Source organism: Bos mutus, chromosome 4 (genome assembly GCF_027580195.1).
Source record: "Bos mutus isolate GX-2022 chromosome 4, NWIPB_WYAK_1.1, whole genome shotgun sequence".
Lineage (NCBI taxonomy): Eukaryota > Metazoa > Chordata > Mammalia > Artiodactyla > Bovidae > Bos > Bos mutus.
The window spans coordinates 14,715,280-14,734,780 of record NC_091620.1 but is presented as its reverse complement, the minus strand read 5'-3'; the positions used below and the strand labels follow the sequence as shown (position 1 = coordinate 14,734,780).

The following is a 19,501-nucleotide window of genomic DNA, read 5'->3' as shown; positions in this document are numbered from 1 at the left end:
CTTTATTTTATGTCAAAAGTGAAGGCCTCTGATGTGTGGTCAACACTGAAAAGTTAAGCTGCAAAGATACTAACAGTATAAAAACATATCAAGTTCTATATTGCCCTTTGTGGAATTGGTGCATTACTCAAATTCTGAAATAACCTTATTTTAATACTACATTCCTTAAAAACAAACAATTTGTATGGAATCAAATGTAATAAGAATACAAGATGTATTTTCTAACAATCCTTTGACTTGCTAGGATTTATGCATACATAGCCTAATGTAAAATGCATACAATTCAACCATTATCTTCCCAAAGTATATCGCAATCAACTAAATCTTACTAAAGTGAGAAAAATTTTGAAGTATATACATAGCACAGTAATGCCAGTGGGATGTATTAATACTTAAAAATATGAGGCATATAACCATTAATCACATTAAAAATAACTGCAAATACCCTGTAACTATTGAGTTAAAATATCAATAAGATACTATTATGTGAAAGTATATCATAATTACATTCAATATTATATACTTCTTCAAAGTCAGCTATAAACAATACATTTTGAAAACATATTATTTAGGAACTTGCCTCTTATTCAATGAGTAAGTGCTGCTTCAATCATATACATCCATGTATTAAATGATCAAAGCTATTTCTCTGCTTACCTAAATTCTCTAAGCTAAATATCATTGAATTACTGCAAATATTAGTATTGATGTTTCTGAGTCTGAAATGCTCTCTCATGTAGACAATATTGTCCAGGAACAAAATAATATTTTTGCATAATGAAACAAATATTCCTTTTGATATTAAAATCTTTTAGGCAATTCATACTGACTAGAATGTAATTATAAAAACTGATACACATTTCTGAAAATTGTATACATATAACTATATGTTAAAGCACTTAGTTCACTTAACATTTCCACTCCTTCCTCAACTCTGGATGTACTATTTTTCAACTGTCCTTGATTTCTTTCAGATTTAAATGTGTTTTGTGTCAATATATTAAATAATGAATTTAATTTTCAAAGAGAAAGCAGCATTTAACTTCCTTACGCCTAATATCCTGGTGTCTGGTGAGAAACAACAAGTCATTTGATACAAAACACTCATGAATATTTTCTCTTATTGCTCATTTTTATTACCTGACAGATGAAGATCAGTGATTTTTCTTTCACTATTATAACCCAGTTTCCTTCCACCTCAACTTATCTATCTTCCTGTTTGATAAGAGTAGGCAGAAGAAAAAGAGACACACAGGTAATAAAAAGCCATGAGAGGTAACTCCGGACTTGCTTTAAATTTCCCGGAGGTAAAAGGAGAGTGTTAATCTTTTTCACTCTCTCCTTTGTCCTTCTGTTTCTATAAATTAAATTATAAATCCACCTCCTTTTACTGAAAAGAGTATTCAAAATTTGAGGAAGCGAAGGAACAAATATTTTCCAAGATGGTTGACGATATCCTATGGCCAGGAAGTTGGAAATTGAAAAAATAAATATCTAATATATATACTCTACCACTGTCAGACAGAAAATGATAGATACCATCACCTGGCGTGACTCAGGCTGGCTGCAAGGCAAAGGCCAGTCATGGCCTCAGGGCTCATCTGAGTCACAGAGAAATATTGACATAGTCACTAGGAAATATTGACAGGATCTCAGACTATGTCACATAGTATAATTTTCTAGTGACTAACTCTCCATCAGTTTTATGATCCTCTCATTTCAATTCATACCTTAATGTAGCAAAACATAATTGTTAATTTGGCCTGGGCCTTTGCAAAGAAATTACATAGCTTTTAGTATAGGCAAAGTTGCTTATTTAAAAAGTTAAACTATAAGTTTTTTCTACCTTCATAGAGAGTATAAAACCCTTCAGGACAGAGACACTGTCTCCAAAGTTTTCATAATCTCCAGGGCTTACCACAGTGATCTTTTTTTAATAGACACTCAGATGTTTCCATTAATAATGAAAACATGTCTATAAACAATTTCAGCTGAGTGCTGAACCTCCAAAAATCCTGGGCACTGATTTTCAGGGTCTTAAAATAATACCACTGATTTCCCAGCTTTCTAGCTATTTGGATAGTCAAATTCAAAAATGAAAAAAAATTGTCAAATTTCTTTTTATACTTTCCATCACATTTCAGAAAACAAGCTTTATACCATCTGCCCATATGGCTGACAAGTTACAGTAAAAATGTTTATGCTTTTGGATATGTTCCTCATGCCCACAAGCTCTCTAATTTGCACATGTTGTGGGTTTTCAGAAACATTTGTGAGTAAGGTAATGGAATGCCTGCTACACTGTAAAATGGGCTCTCCTAAATAGATTAATTATTTTATACTGCTTGAGTAATTTCTCCCTTACTTTTTAACAACAGTATACTTTTAAAACAAATGACTTTTAAGTACTAACATCGTTGTGTGTATAGCTCCACTTATATTGCCACCTATAACAAATTATAAATTCAATTAATATAGATGATATATGCACGATTTCCTTCAGTTAATTCTTTCATTAAGAAAATGAGATATTACCTCCCTTGTTGACCATTTACATGTGACCAATTACACGAAAATTAAATAATAAATACTGGTCTTACCTTTGCTAATTATTCCAAATGTAAGTGTCAGCTTCCCAACTAAATTATGAAACAAATGTCTGCAACAATCACACATAATTTTGCAATATCTACATAGTCTAGCATTATAAACACTGTATAATAAATATCAAATGCATTAAAAAATAACAAAATTATTAAAATTAATCTACCATGATGTGCCACTCACTACACATTTTGTCCTTAATCCTTATAGCAAGCCTTTCATGAAGGTACTCTTATTTCATCATTGTAAATATCAGAAATCTAAGGCTCAAATTTTAGATAATTTGTCCATGGTCACTGAGGAACAGAACTAACAACCACATCCAGCCTTTCTTACATGAAAGTCTGTGCTAATAAGCATTAACTGATACTTTTCCAAAATAATATGTAAATTATTTATAAAAAATTCAGACTTTCACCAAATTAATGTCAACACATTTGAGCAGGTGTCCAGTAGAAAAATAATTTTCAGCAATGACTATAGAACATTATGTGACAGTGATCTTTATTTTAGGAGATTCTAGGATGAGATATCCTTTCACAGTAAAGGATATTATTTCACATATTTAAGGATATTATTTCACATATTTAAGGAATTCAGCTTTGACAGTAGAGAAATCTTGCCACAGATAATAACAGAGTTATGAATGCTGACACAGAGACAACCCCTTGAATCTAAAATTCATAGGTGGTGAATAAATGAACAAATACATACATAAATAAATTGCATACATACAAACATAAAACACTCATAGATTATTCTGATTTTTGTTTACTTCAGTGAAGTTCACCTAGCCAAATTTACTGTTTCAGATTAAAACCAAAATAGATTTCAACTACTTTTCATTCAAAACTACAAAAAAAAAAAAAAAAAAAAAAGCAAAACAGAAACAGATCAAGTTTTCCAAAAAATTTAGAAAATGGCATATATTTTTAAATGACAATGAAGAAACACCTTATTCCCACCTACCCTACACCCAAATCTATGCAGTAATAGTAATTTATGCAATAGTCTATGTATAGTAATATATATGCTTTTTATTCCAAACACCCAACTTGGATGATAGTGTAGCTCATTCATAGAGTGCAAGATGTTCTCTTTCTTTAAAAAAAAAAATTAGGTATAAGTGACACATAACACTGTATGAGTTTCACGTGTACAACAAAATGGTTAGATATTTGTAAATATTGTGAAACGCTTACCACAACAAATCTAGTTAATGTTCATCACCAGAGTTACAATTTTTTTCCCGTGATGAGTACTTTTAAAATTCACCCTCTTAGCAACTTTCAAATATGTAATACAGTGTTACTAACTATGGTCACCATGTACATCACATCCCCATGATCTATTTATTCTATAACTGGAAGTGAGTACCTTGCGATCTAGCTCAGCATTCTGCCTATGCCCTCAACTCCCCACCTCTGGCACCACCAGTCTAGTTTCTGCAACCACGTGCTTGATTTATTAATCTATTGATTTTTAGGTTTCACATATAAGTGAGATCACATGGTATTTCTCTTTCGCTGACTTATCACACTTAGCATAATATCCGTTAGGTCCTACCCGGAGTGGCAAAAAGGCAAGATTTCAATATTTTTATGGCTAAGTAATATTCTACCATATATGTGATATATTAATATATCTTCTTTATCCACTCTCCTTTCAGTGAACACTCTGGTTGACTCCATATCTTGGCTATTATAAATAGTACTGCAGGGCATATGTCTCTTCAAGTTAGTCTTTTCATTTTCTTCAGGTAAATATCCAGAAGTAAAATTTCTAAATCATAGAGTAATTCAATTTTTAATTATTTGAAGAATGCCCATAATGGTTTCCATAGTAAATGCACAGATTTACACTCCTACCAACAGTGCACAAAGGTTCTCTTTTTTTGCTTCCTCACCGACAGCTTACTTCTTATATTTTTGATAACTATCGTCCTAACAGGTGTAAGGGGATTGCTCATCGTCCTCTTGATTTGTGTTTCCCTGATGGTTACTGTTGCTGAGCATCTTTTCATGTGCTTTCCAGCTCTCTGTCTTCTTCAGGAAAATATTCAGATCCTCTGTCCAGTCTTAATTAGATGATTTGTTTTTTTTTTTTTTTGCTCTTGAACTCCATGAGTTCTTTATATATTTTGATATTAACCCCTTACTGAAAACAGTAGCCCCCACTAATCTGCAGGGAATACATTCTAAGATTTCAGGTGGATGCCTCAAACCATAGATAGTACCAACCCTATACATACTATGCTTTTCCCCTATATATACCTATATAGGGAAGCTTTAAATCAGGCATAGTAAGAGATTCACAGTAACTGATAATAGACAATTATAACAATATACTGTAACAGAGGGTCCATAACTTTTGCAATTTGAGGTCCAGCATAAAAACCAGCATATATTTCCTTTTCCTTCTATACACTTCTGTGCGTACAGAAGACTTGTTCTTACTGTAGGTCTTAGCAACCTCAGTAAGTTGAACACAAGCACTGCCAGAATCAGTGCTGCAAACTGAATCCGGGACAGTCGATCTGATAGCGAGGTTGGCTACTAAGTATTTAAGGGGCAGGAGGTGCTGGACAAAGGAGTGATTAATGTCCTGGGTGGGACAGCACCGGAAGGCATGGAAGATCATCAAGCTACTCAGAATGGTGCACTATTTAAAACTTACCACTTGCTTATCTTGGAATTTTGCATTTAATATTTTCAGACTGCAGCTGACCTCAGTTAAGCGAAACCTTGGAAAGAGAAACCGTGGATAAAGAGGAAATACTGCACAGGATTTTCAAACATTTTCTTCCATTCTGAAGGTTGCCTTTTCACTTTGTTGATGGGCTCCTTGGCTCCTTAATCTTTTTAGTTTGATGTCATCCTACTTCCTTTCTTTGCTTTTGGTGTCAGATCTAAAAATTCATCACCACGACCAAAGTTAAGGAGCTTATCACTTACACTTTCTTCCAGGAGTTTTATAGCTTCAGGTGGCACATTCAAGTCTTTAACTCATTTGGAGGTGACTTTTGTGTATGTTGTTAAGATAGTGGCCCAGTTTCATCCTTTTGCATATGGCTGTCCAGTTTTCCAAACACCATTTATTGACGAGGCTATAATTTCCCCACTTATATTCTTGGTTGTCATAAATTAATTGAATCAATTTCATTCATAGATTGTAAGGTTTCTTAATGCTTATTTTTAACAACACTGGTAAAACATTATTCTCTTACTAAAGATAATACATGCATATTCTCTATTTTATCCAGCAAAAATGTATTTTCCCTCTATTTGTTGATAAACTATCAGGCCGTGTTATTTACTCTTGCAAAACTTTATTTTTTCTCATCTGTTTTGCAAAAGACTTATTCCAAAGTCATGAGCTACATCCCAATCAGAGGAACGTCCAAACTTGGCCAATGTGGTGACTGCATAGTTGTTCTCTTCTGCTTGGAACATTTCTCCTCTTCTCTTCCCTTATGTAGCTCCTTCTCATTCTTTAGGTTCCAACTATAAAGTTGTAACAGAGAGGATCTGGTTAATCACTGATGAACTTGCCTCTGGAGTGACTGAGCAATTTTAATTGAAATTCTAACATACCTAATAAATAAAAGAGACTTAAGGTAACTTGCTAAGGTTGAATATTACAAAAAAGGATAGTGAAAACAATTTTGCAATGAGAGATAAAAAAACAAATAAAATGTATGACTTACAGAAGCATGCGGCTGGAGACTTTCAAGAATCCCTGGGACAGCACAGAGATCCAACAAGTCCATCCTAAAGGAAATCAACCCTGAATAGTCATTGGAAGGACTGACACTGAAAGTGAAGCTCCAGTACTTTGGCCACCTGATGCAAACAGCCAGTTCCTCTGGAAAAGACCCTGATGCTGGGAAAGATTGAAGGCAGGAGGAGGAGGGGGCAACAGAGGATGAGATGGTTGGATGGAATCACTGACTCAAGTGGTATTATATTATTATTAATCTTTCCCACTAAGATTAGCATGTTCATCTTATAAACATTCAGTTTATAAACCGAATGTGTTACATGAAAGATTAGTAAGAGTATAACAAATAAAAAAATGAGAAATAATTTTAGGTCCAGACCTAGGTCACTAATTTTCCAAAACAAGCTAATCTTCATGCATGTTTCTGAGTAGTTATTTTTTAATTATTCCTCAGGCGACATTGTCACAGGCCACTTCCGCAGGCCAGTAACTCAGCTGCTAGCATGATTTGTCTTTGGCTCCACCATTAGTACATTTGTCATTTGAAAGTTCAATACGTAGAAACAAACACAGTGTGAGACGCTCTAAATACTATAATTATAGACATATAAAATGAACAAATAGATCTGAAAGCCTCTTACAGAAAGCTCCATTGAAGTCAATTTAATAGAAGAACGTGTCATTTTTATTTACACTATTTGAAATCTCTTTTAAATTTGGATATATTACTCTAATTTTTTCACATCTAAAAATGTGCAATAATGATGCACTTTAATAATATACTTTCTGTAAAACTGAAATGCTTCAGATCACTGTATACAATAATTATGTAACATTAAAGCATGTTTCCATGATATGAAGACTACTCAAATTGCAGTAATATTTTCTTAATATACTTTGGGCAAAGAACACACAATAAACTGAAATTCAAGACTATGTTGCCTTTCCATTTAAAAAAAATAAAAGATGTAAATTAGGCTTTAAAATAACTTTTAATACTCTGTTACTTTTTGCTGTTGTTATTGTTGTTCATATAGATGAGTCCATTTTAAGGCAGTATTTTATAAGACAAGAATGATTACTTACAGATAAACTTTATTGTAACTAATATATTAAAATTATACTACTGATTACATTGCATTTAGCTATAGAAATATCAGTAGAACTGATAAATCTTTACATGTCATTACAATCTAGCCATTTGCATAATTTATATATAGAACTCATCTATGAGTTCAATCAGATTATATTTATTTATGTTTATGTACCCAGAAATGTGATAGGTCATTTGAGGGCTATAAGTAAATATAAATCAAAATGTTTTCTCTTAACAGCTATATTAATCTTTGATATGTTAATTGGCCATCTATAAAATGGTGACTTAAAATTTAATCAGACTTAATGATATCTGTCTTCAAATACTTTACAGCAATAGACTATAGAGTAGATACTAAGCTATTATTATCTTAAAGCCCAGCTAGAACTAATGGCATGAATTTATGTAAATGTAGATTATGTATTAGTATATGGGATAACTTGATAAAAGTAAAATTGTATAAATGTGAAATCTGTGAGTTTTTAATTTTTTGAGCACTCTTATGCTTTGAGCATTCCAAAATAGAGGTAACTGTTTAATTTTATATGATAATTCAATGCAACTAGTACAGTGCCATATATGGTAAAAGATATACACTGAAGTCTAGCTCTTTTGATACAATGGCACACATATATGTGTAGGCTGTGCCCATGCAGACCAGAGGTTAAACAGGAGTCACTTGTATTATCAGCAGGTAGTGGTGGAGAATCATTGTAAAGCTTACAAATTTTTAACCAGGTTTAGCTGGATGGCAGACTTTGAAAAGGCAAGGCTGGAGGATGTTTTAAGGATGAGGTGCAGCATGTACAAAGTTTCAAATGTACAGACAGGAAGAGTTAATTCAAAATATAAACACATAGAATATAAGTGATTATTTTTTGTATTCATCAAAGAATATTCTTGTTCTGTTAAAGATCAAAATGAAATTCACTGAACATCCCACAGCAACTTTGACAATATCAACTAATATGCTGGATAATATACACTGCTGCTGCTGCTAAGTCACTTCAGTCGTGTCCGACTCTGTGCGACCCCATAGACGGCAGCCCACCAGGCTCCCCCGTCCCTGGGATTCTCCAGGCGAGAACAGTGCAGTAGGTTGCCATTTCCTTCTCCAGTGCATGAAAGTGAAAAGTGAAAGTGAAGTCGCTCAGTCGTGTCCGACTCCCAGCAACCCCATGGACTGCAGCCTACCAGGCTCCTCCGTCCATGGGATTTTCCAGGCAAGAGTACTGGGATGGAGTGCCATGGCTAAATGTATGCAATTATCAAGTTTCTCTGCAACTACTCTATCATTTACAAGATTTTTTGACAACTTAGGCACTCTCTTTGAAGTACCTGTTAAGCACAATAATTATTTTGTTGACATCTGTCTTCAACTTACATGCAGATTACAGGTATTTCTTTGAAACAGCGTGTTTTGAAAAGGGCATTCATGCTTGTCTTTTAATGAGTCTGACCAACCATATGGCTTAAATGAAGTACAGAAAATGCTATAAAATAGAGCCATGTAGCAAAAGGGTTTGAGACATTGTAGAGCTGACACAGCATGGTTTCTTTATTTCCCTTGATAGATTAATATTCATGTATAAATAATGATAAACAAGTATCTGTGCTTATCACTGCACGGCGTGTCAGCAATCTGGGTAATTTCTCATTCTAACATTAGATAATTGAAGATAACTTACATTATCTGTCATTGGCCTACCCCTTATAAGTCCAAATAGCAAAGGAACTGCTTATCATCCTCTTGATATTTTGTCTGCAATTAGACCAAATCACCACAGGGAGGTGATGGTACCTCCAGTCTGCTCCAAAGTTCTGAGGTTTGGGCCATGTGTTAGATTTTTCTAATATCAGCATATACAAAATAGGAAAAGGCATTTCAGAAGGAGGGAACAGAATGTAAGACAGCATAAAAGAAATGTGAGTAGAAGCAGCATGTTGTATTGAAGAAGTTGCAAGGATTGTAGTATGGCAAGGCTCTGGAGGGCAAATGTTGGGTTAGGGGAGATTACATCAAAGGGACAGACAAGAGCCAGAGAAGTGGAGCACATGACAAGATTTGTGTTTGGGGAAAGTATTTCTGGCATATGTATCAATGATAAACTAGAGGAGAATGATTAAGAGCAAGGAGACATACTAGGAGGCTGCTAAATTAATGTCTGGATGGAAATGCTGGAAATCTTAACTAGAACTGTGGTCACAGGATGGACAAAGAGGAATAGGTACAAGAGGTTTTAAGCATTAGAACTGACAAATATTTTTGAGACAAATAATTTCCCATAGCCATTAAAGATAAAGAAGTTTTCCTCTTGACATGACTCTCAAGAAAAGTTTTATGATTAATTATCATTTGAAATTCATCCTCAAAACACTGGTTATAGATGACAGAGGTATCAACTTTTAACCTTTGGTAATGTCAATAATATTTGCAGTTCTGGATACATACCGCAAAATTTCCTGAAGACCAGTTTTAAATAGCTTTTATTCCTATCTGACAAAACATTTTAACAAATATTTTCTGTACCTTTAAATAAATAGTTTCACAAGATAGAATTCCATTGTAAAATCAGTTCATTATGAAGAGGTTTAAAATATAAATAACATTGTTTCCATTATTATCATTCAATGTTATCACTGACATAGAAACTTTATGATGACAGGTATTCTTTTCCCTACAACTCTACATAAGCAGGTAATTAATCCTTAAAATACTGCCTAGATGCAAGTTGAAACTCAGTTATAGAGAACTGGAAATCAATGACTTAATATTTCACCTAGCCAGCGGCGCCATCGTTACGAGCACAGACTGTGTGGACAGATCATACAAGTGGCCTGGAAAGCTACTTTACTTCTCTGCCTTCACTGTCTTATCAGCAAGTTGGAGCAGTGTTGTATTAAATGAGTTAATACTTCCCTGGTGGCTCAGACAGTAAAGAATTCGCTTGCAATGCAGGAGAATTCACTGGAATGGAGTGTTTGATCCCTGAGTTGGGAAGATGCCCTGGAGAAGAGCATGGCGACTCACTCCTGTATTCTTGTCTGGAGAGTCCCCATGGACTTAGGTGCCTGCGGTGCTACAGTCCATGGGATCTCAGACTCAGCCATGACTGAGCGACTAAGCACAGCACAGCAATACATCTAGAGAGTACCGCTTGACCTGCAGTATGCAATCGACAAACATCAGTATTCATGTCAACTGGAAAAAAATTTTAAGCATAATAATCTCTACTGATGCCTAGAGTTCTGGAAAAGAACACTAACAGATTGGTGCTGAAAAGGTAATTGTTATGAGTTTTTAGAACTCAATCAGGAAACATTTATTAGAGAAATGATATATACTTGTTGAACAAGCCTTCCAGTTTTGACATCAATTGCACACAAATACATCAGTATATAAATATTTGAAGGAGGCTGTTTATATTTGTGGGGCTGCCCAGGTGGCGCTAGTGGTAAAGAATCTGCCTTCCAATGCAGGAGATAGTAGAAGCAATGTAAATACCCAATTATGACACACTGATATCTTTGACAGAATTATCTTTGTCAACTGACACAATAAAATGGTTACTCTTACTTCCAAACTCCAGATAGCCAACAATGCTAGAATCTGCTTTAAACAAGCCATGAGAAACCGACATGCCTATGTTAAGATCCTTGAGTAAATCTCACGTATACTACAGACGTGCATCAGGTACGATGAAATTGTACTCTTGAAGATTTCATCACCACCATTAACAACTTCTTCTACTGTATAAAACAGACATAAAAGTATTTTTTTCCACATGATAACACTGAATATTAATCATGTGATTTAAGTAACGAGTATAGCTTCTCATTAATGAAAGTCAGCTGAAAAACCTCCAGTGATGATAACCTACATAAGTAAAAAATAAAGTTTTACTTTATAGATCAAATCTGATGAGATTTTATGTGGTTACCTGGTTGACTGTGTCCAGAAGGATTGGATTTTGTGGCCATATTCAAACTCACTGAGAAAAAAATGCCACAATAGGTTAGCAGCACTATCTTGATGATGGCATCAAGCTTATGTTTTATTGTGGCCATGAGTGTGCAGGGAGGAAAAAAAGTCTGGATCACATGTTCTTAGATCAGCTGACATTAAATTCATTAAACTAATAACATATTCATTTAATCATTTGAAAAACTGACATTCATAAATGATTTTCCAGATATATTTTTGCTTGAATTAAAAATGTTTCAAATATACCACAGGCATTATATACATTTCAAGCTTAAATTTATTAACAATTAAGTAATTTAATGAAGAAATTATTCATGTGTAATTACCAAATTTTAAACACACGCTATCCCTAAAATATGCTAAAATTACATAATTAGGCTGATTTTTTTTTTCATGTAGTCCTTCTGTTCACATATTTTGCACAATATGTATATCATCTACTGAGTATATGACATGGAAGTAAACATTTGCTTTTATAAGGTTGATTAATAACTTGATTCACATTAAGTAAGAGATGACTACCTAGTAAAATGAGTTGAGTGATGCATTTTAATCAATATACAATTTACCTTAGTTCACAATAACTGTGTGAGTCTGCATTTTTTACAAGTAACGATAAACACTTTCCATTTTAAAAGAATATTCTTACAGGTAAATGTATTCTTTGGCAAAGCATGGTACTATTTCACTCCAGAATAAGTTGTTTTGTTAATTCAGAGCACAGGTACTTACTTTGCCTGTGCATTCCTTTTTAAACAATCTCGTAATTGAATGACTTAGTTGACACTGTTAGAGTGGCTAAGAGAAAATTAGGAGTCAAGGCAAAATTTGTCTTTTTATGTACTTTTTTCAACATGACATATAATGCATAGAAGTGAGCAAATACTTATTGAATTTAATTAAACTTTTTATAACTTGATTCCAGTGTAGACGCACCACACAAGACAGCGTCAGGGAGCCTGACTTTATGAAGGTTAACCTTCATTCACCCTCTTCTATGATACAAACGGATTAGTGAGACTGTGCACCCACCAAGGGGTGAACTGCAAACAGGAAGAAGAACCTTATATGTCTTTGGGGATCATTTTTCCTGATACGAAATATTCTCAGGAACTAATTTTACCTCCTTCCTAAATATAAAAACATTAAAGAATATATCACTATGTATGTTTACGAGAGTATTTCAAACAAACGTGAATCATAAGGAAAATGTTGACTACGGCCCTCGGGAGCTTGCCTGTATTTCTGCAGCATTTTTATAGTATACCAAAAATGTGATCTCTTCAGAAGCAAACTCAGAGCCAACGAATACATCTTTATTTCCAGATTTCCTACTATCAGGGGAGGTTTTAAAATCTGGAGTGCTATAAAAAATTCAGTTACTTCAAGCTGTTATTATGAATAGTCTACCCCCAAAATGAACTAAGTAAGAGTTTAACAAGCTCTTTTCGAAATTTACAATCAAGGAAATCAGTCAACTTTGTCTTCAAAGTCCAAATGTTTCTGTTTCTTTTGTAGAATAACTGATCCAAATCACCCAACTCTTCATGACTGCGTAGTAGGAACACAAATTAGGAAGAAACAACCAACTCAAGACACGTCAAATTAACCTGATGCTTAAATGGACAGCATGGAATTGAAATGTGGAGCTACTAAAGTCTATAACCAAGATGTGTGTGTTAAATGGTAATGTTAACCCCAGATAAACAAATGGTTTTCTTTTAAATGTCTCTATAAAATAAATATCACTAACAGAACCATGCAGATACGAAGGAATGAATAGAGGAGCTTGGAGATTGTAGTTGCACTAAGTCAATTCTCCAACTCAACCTCCAGGAGGAAAAACAAGTCTTAAATCACCGCTGGTTTTTAACCATGTTCATTTAGTTCAATACTATATAAGCTTATTACTGGCAATTTTAATATGTTGGGGCTTGATAGGGGACAATAAACATCACTCCTTTCTGTCTCTGAGTTCTAGATTAAAAAAGAAGTCGCAGATGGAGAGCAAATATCACCCTTTACGTAATAATTGCGGATACGGAAGAAAAGTGCTTCAGTGTGTGGCAACCATGGGATGCATTAACCTTAATTCTGAAATTAAACAGGCCTTCTATCCATAGGAAGAGCTGACCATCATAAGACTCCTCATATTACCACAGAAATTACTGCAGAGGCATAGCCTACTCTGACACGTCTTTTAGTAGAACCTACTACACCTTTTGCAGGAAGCCTGGAAGAAAGCAGGTGGAAGGGCTCAACTAGGTTCTTCTCCCAAAGCCACCTAACAGGTTAAGTCACTCCGCCTAACCTGGAGTGGGATGAGTGAACAGCAGAGATAGAGGCTAAGAAGGTTATAAGCGCAGTTTTCTCCACATAAAAGAAAACATTAGGACAGAGAAAGAGGGGGCACTTCCAAATACCAACAATCTCTTTAGTTGGTCAGAACTAAAACAGGCAGGTTCTAAAGATCCCAGGAGATGGGAAGATGCAGTTTTAACTGATCATTCTGTTGAGAAGTATTCTCTTGTATCAGTCTCATTTGAAAAGCTAAAGCCTATACAAAGATCACTTTATCATTATTCTTACATATTAACATGGAAAAACTACACACATAATTTCTTCCATGACCAAATAGGAGATGATTATAGAAATATATCTTAGTTTTCGACAACCTACTTATCTTATAATATGTATTTATCTAGAAACATTCAAACACTCAACTTCAGACACTGATTATAAATATAGCATTCCCTTTATTTCCTTAATGTAGACTTTGAGGCTTAAATTATTATGCACTCTATTGTTTAACTTAGCACACAGGATAAATGATAAACTAAAACACTTCTCAAATCAATGAGATAAGGGAAAACTTTGAAATTACCCATTTGCTTCTTTATTCCATTAAAATCAATCACTACAGAGACAATATACAGAAGTGGTTCTCTCTGTGTTTAATATTTTTAAGATAATCACCCACTAGATTTGAAGTAAGAATCTCCCCTTATTCTTCACCACATTTACAACAAATAAAATCTTCTTTAAAAAAGAGAAGCAAGCCAAGGGGCGGTACATCGAATTCTTTTTATGTTTCAATCATGAAAAGGATACATCAAACAAGATGACTTACTAGTTCACTTTTAAAGACTTATTAAGATTTTCTCTGGAAGAATTTATAATTAAGGGAAGTGATTTAAAATCTCAAAGAAGTTATAGACCTTGAAATGTCCTGCCAATTAGAATAGAAAAAATATTAGAAATGTGATTTTAAAATATATATGATATACATCAAACAACTTTGGTGTTATTTGTCTAAAGATGATGTGTTGTATGCTTATACTTGTTTAAAAGTTAATGAAAACTATATTGAATCTGTGGATTGCTTTTTTTACTCATTTTTTCCATGTATCGATATTAAAAGAGAAAATTTAGACAAAGATCCCAATTTCCTGAACAATGAAATCAGGATCATATATTTATCTCTAATGAGTGAATAATATTTTTCTTTTCATTGGTTTGGATTAAATAAATAATGTTAGGTTTTCAATCAATGAACTTTACTGACCTAAAGAACTTTTTAAATTAAATTCATTTAATTAAGACAAATTTATTACTACGTTCAAGCTCAGTATAACTAATAGTATTTGCTTTCACATTTACTTATATATTTTACATTTAATTCAACTTTTTAAAAGATACCATTTTAAGGTTGGCATGTGAACTAAACAGAGAAAAAAGACAAATTTCCTACTGTTTTAATATTGTTTATTTAGTTACTTGAAATAATTGCACATGAAAAGATCTATCTATAAATGTGCAAGCAACTTAAACCCCCTTGAGAGACTTGTTAGAAAACATATAAATACACATATATTTTACATATAATAAATATATAATATTATCTATATTAAATAATATTGTATCCTTATACATTTTATATCACACATATTATATAAAATGTATTTAAAGGATTTTAACATATGTATATATAAATATCTATATACATTTGTGCTTATATAAGTAAAAACATGTTTGCTACAAAGTATTTGATCAATTGAACCCACACTTTTCAAATACTCCAGTCAGTGAAATTATAGTTTAATGGCTATATAAAATAATGCAAAGCAACTTTTATTAGAAAGCACTATTTAAGTCAAAATTTAATATACTTTAAGAATAAACTAAATTCACTAAATGCTAGCTCAAGCTTCTCATCATTTAGAACTGTACTGCCAGGGTCTTTCAAATGTGTTCAAATAAATGCAATTCCCTAAGAGTAAAATATTCAACTTAAACTTTACATATGTGCCCTGTGCACATACATTCACAAGAAGCAAGGTTCTCTGATGCCATTGGCTCAGCAGCAGCTCATTTCCACTATCTGCCAAGAAATTAAAATCCATTTCTACTTAATCCTAGAGATAAGCTTCTTTAAAGTTTATTTTAGTTTAGTTATAAAAAAGACGGTATTAACAGGAACAGCCTTCGTATATACAGTTCAATAATAGGGAAGAAGAAATAAGCCAGAAGCCAATGCATATCTGAAACGATGTTGTTATGAAATTTTAAAATATTAACCATATCTTCCAAAAAAACATCCATCATATTAGAAAGTTATCTGGGAACCATAAGTTTTAGCATAGTCATCATATTTTTTAAATGGGTACCAAATAAAAACATTACTTTTAGGTTTTCAGACTACTTTTTGTCTTGTGATGACCTCTCCTGGTTGAGTTGTTCATTATCTTAGATTCATGTAGTTAACCATTTTTTCTCTCTTTTGGGTATTGGCTTTTAGTATTAAGAATTTAACTCTCAAACTTCTTCAGAGCTGCATATATTATATAAACAAAACTTTTCATTAAGGGTAGAAGTATAGATTTAAAGTACTGAGTATGTGACACTCGTTCTAATCAGTAAAATTGAAATCACTCTTATTGTTTAATTCATTTCTAGAATGGGGGCAACTCTGAGTTTGGTCCCACAACTCAGATTCAAACAAAAGAAAACATCATATTATTTAAACCATTACACTTTTTTTTTCAAAAAATGAGGAATAAGAGTTAAATAAATAAACCTGAATAATTGAACAAAACTATTATCTATCTTAAAAGTAATGGTCTCTCTTCTTCCCTGTAGCCAAATTCTAAGTTATAAGAACTAAGAATGTATGTAGGAAATGACAACTTTTCGGTTCTTAAAATATAGTAACCCAATGACTGCATGTAAGCCATTCTTGACACATGAATTTTTCAGATGGATCCATTATAATTAAAGTATACAGAAAAATGAAGTACAGAACTCAGGAAAAAAGTCTGGCTCTAAGGGCCTTGAGTCCGTGAACACAACAAATTTCATGTATAATGAGCTTATTTTCTTTTTTTTAAATTTTTTTATTTTTTATTTTTTTTGGTAATGAGCTTATTTTCTGAGGAAAGTGGCAACTAGTTCTATATAACCAGACCTTGACATGGAAACTGAAATTTCATCAGAATAGTTTTCTCAGTAGCTGGTTACATATTTATGGAATACTGAGCATTAATGCTGCATAAGTTATATTTAAATCTATAAAACTGGCATTCAATATTAATAACATATCACATTTTTATGTCTAATCTATTTTGTGAAAAAACTGTAAAACTTTTTTTCAAGTTCATTACAAACTTAGATTACCATTTAGTGGCTTCTCTATCTTGAAATGATATCTTGAAATGAAAGGGAATCAAATACTGTACTTGGGAAAATTTGTCAAAACAGTAAATCTGGATCATCATATGATATTACTACTTAGTAGGTTTTTTAGCACAACTTATAAAGTCAGTTTTCAATGTTTATTCTTATTAATATTTATACACTGGAATAAGAGCATTAATATTAACATATGGATGAAGATATTCTAACGGATCCTAGGATCTGATAGAGATACTTCACATATGAATTCTGGAAAACACTAAACTTTTCTTCCTACATGGAAAACACTTATTTTTCAAAACCTAAAATCTCCATGATGACTCTTTAACAACTCATTCATTTTCAGAAACAAGTATTTCTTATGAATATCACCCTATCATCCTACAGGCAATCTTTCTGGTGCTTAACTCTTTCTGAGCCAAAGGAGCGCTCATGCATTTCCTCTCTAGATGCACAATACGCACTTCTAAAGCAATGCAGAAGATGGGCTGGAATCAGAAGATGGGCTGGAATCTTCCATTGCTTCCTACTCTTTCTAACCTCACGAACAAATGAACAATCTTTTTCAGAAAAAGCTAGCTAAAACACACAGAGATAAACATACTGAAGAGCATTTTTTTTTTTTCCAGAAAACTCTCAAGAAATCTGTTCACTACTGCATTAGAGATATTTTGCATTGCCTGTCCCAAGTTCCAGACTGCGTTACACTCCATTGCCAGGAAATTAAAGCGATTTCTGTTACAATACTATATTCACTGTGTTTCATTTTAATAAGCAAGTACTAAACGGTCGTTAACTTGGGGTGGGGGTGACAAGCAGAAGTCCATAGGTGCCCAACCTGCTCAAAATAAGCTCCTTTCCCACTCCCGAAGCCGTGCTCATTTAAAGTTAAAACCATAAATAAACTTATTTTTGCCACGGTTTCACTTTTCATCTTCCCTTGACCTATCTAAGCCCAAGGCAATGAACTCCGTCTACACAAACAGACCGAAGTGGAGAGAGAACTCCTAAGCAGCCGTCACCGACACTGTACCACTCTAACCAAGCGGCCGCCAACCCATCTCCATGACCACAAACAACTTTCTAGAAACATCACCAGCATCAACCACCCTCTCTTTCCCTGCAGCCCGGAGCGCGGGGTTTGGAGTTTTCCCCTGCTGCAGCGGCCGCCAAGTGCGTGACAACCTAACCACACACACACACAAACACACACACACACACACACACGCATCAGCCGGGCGAGACCTGCGAAGGCACCTCCTCGGAGTTGGTACCCGGGGCGGGTGGAACATCAATGCGGCACTGAAACTGCTCCAGCGCAGAGCGAGGCGGCGGAAGGGCTACTTACGGGACGTGGCGGGAGCCGTCCAGGCTCTGCAGAAGATGCCGCCAAGCAGCCCGAGCCACAGCGCTGCCCCGCAGCGGGCTCCCCGAGCCCCGGGCATCCTTCGCCTCCCGGCTCGCGGTACTCCAAAGGCTCGCTGCAGAGAGGCGCCGTCCGTCCGTCAGTCTCTCGGAGGGCGATGGGCCGTCCTCGGGCACCACGGAAAAAACCAAGACCCTTCTGCGTCCTTCTTCTTCTGCGCTCACCCGGTCCGGGCTCCAGTCCGGAGCAGCAGGGCGATCGCAGCCTGCCTTTTCCCTCCGCGCGTGTTGTCTCGCCTCTTGCTCTGCGAACCAATGTCAGGGGGAAAGAATTCAAACCGAGAAGGAAAAAAAAAAAAAAAGGAGGCGGGAGGGGGGGAGCGGGAGGCGGGGGAGGAACAGAGGAGGGGACTCCTACCCCGCCCTCTCCTTCTCAGGGAAAAAAAAAAGAAAAATCACCAGGGGACGAGGCAGAAAATCAGAAGAACGGAGGATGCAGGAGATGGGGGGAGCGCGCGCGCGGGGACGGCGGCGGTGCTAATGCTGCCGCTGCGGGCGAGCGCTCCCCAGCCCGCCGCTGGGCAGCGGGACTCGGAGGGCTTCCCGGGCGCCCGGCAGCTCACATGGAGGGACTGTGTTTGCGCGCACGGAGCACGCAGCCCCGCGGCCACGGGCGGGCGCACGCACGGCCTCAGCGCGGCGCGGCGCGGGGCAGCATCTCCCCGCGGCCGGAGGGCTGGAGACGCCGCCGCCGCCGGCAGCGCCAGGGAAGCGGGGCGGCGGGCGAGGCAGGGGGCGGCGGTGGGGTGGGGGGGCAAGCCCTCCCCTCTCTCTCTCCCCGCGGCTCCAGGCCCCTCCCCGGCTCTTCCTTCGCCGCCGCCGCCTCCTCCTCCTCCTTACCGTACCCCTCTGGCTGTCACAGCCCTTCTGCCCTGCCCTCGCCTCGCGGGGAAACAGCCGCGAGAAGGAGCCCACGGGCCCGGGTCCATCGGCTGGGGCGGGGGCGAGGAGGGGGGCGCGCGCCTCTCCCCAACCCCGGG

At 35.8% G+C, this 19,501-nt stretch overlaps 1 protein-coding gene across 1 annotated transcript in view; it reads right to left on the bottom strand.

Annotated features, from left to right (window-relative positions):
- CNTNAP2 (contactin associated protein 2) overlaps window positions 1-18,759 on the bottom strand; it is a 2,330,533-nt gene extending 2,311,774 nt beyond the window's left edge. The window contains exon 1 of the mRNA XM_070369076.1: window positions 18,445-18,759. Coding sequence (XP_070225177.1) covers window positions 18,445-18,541 — 97 coding nt within the window. The 5' untranslated portion in view covers window positions 18,542-18,759. The remainder of the gene's footprint in view (window positions 1-18,444) is intronic.
- Window positions 18,760-19,501: the final 742 nt, after the last annotated feature.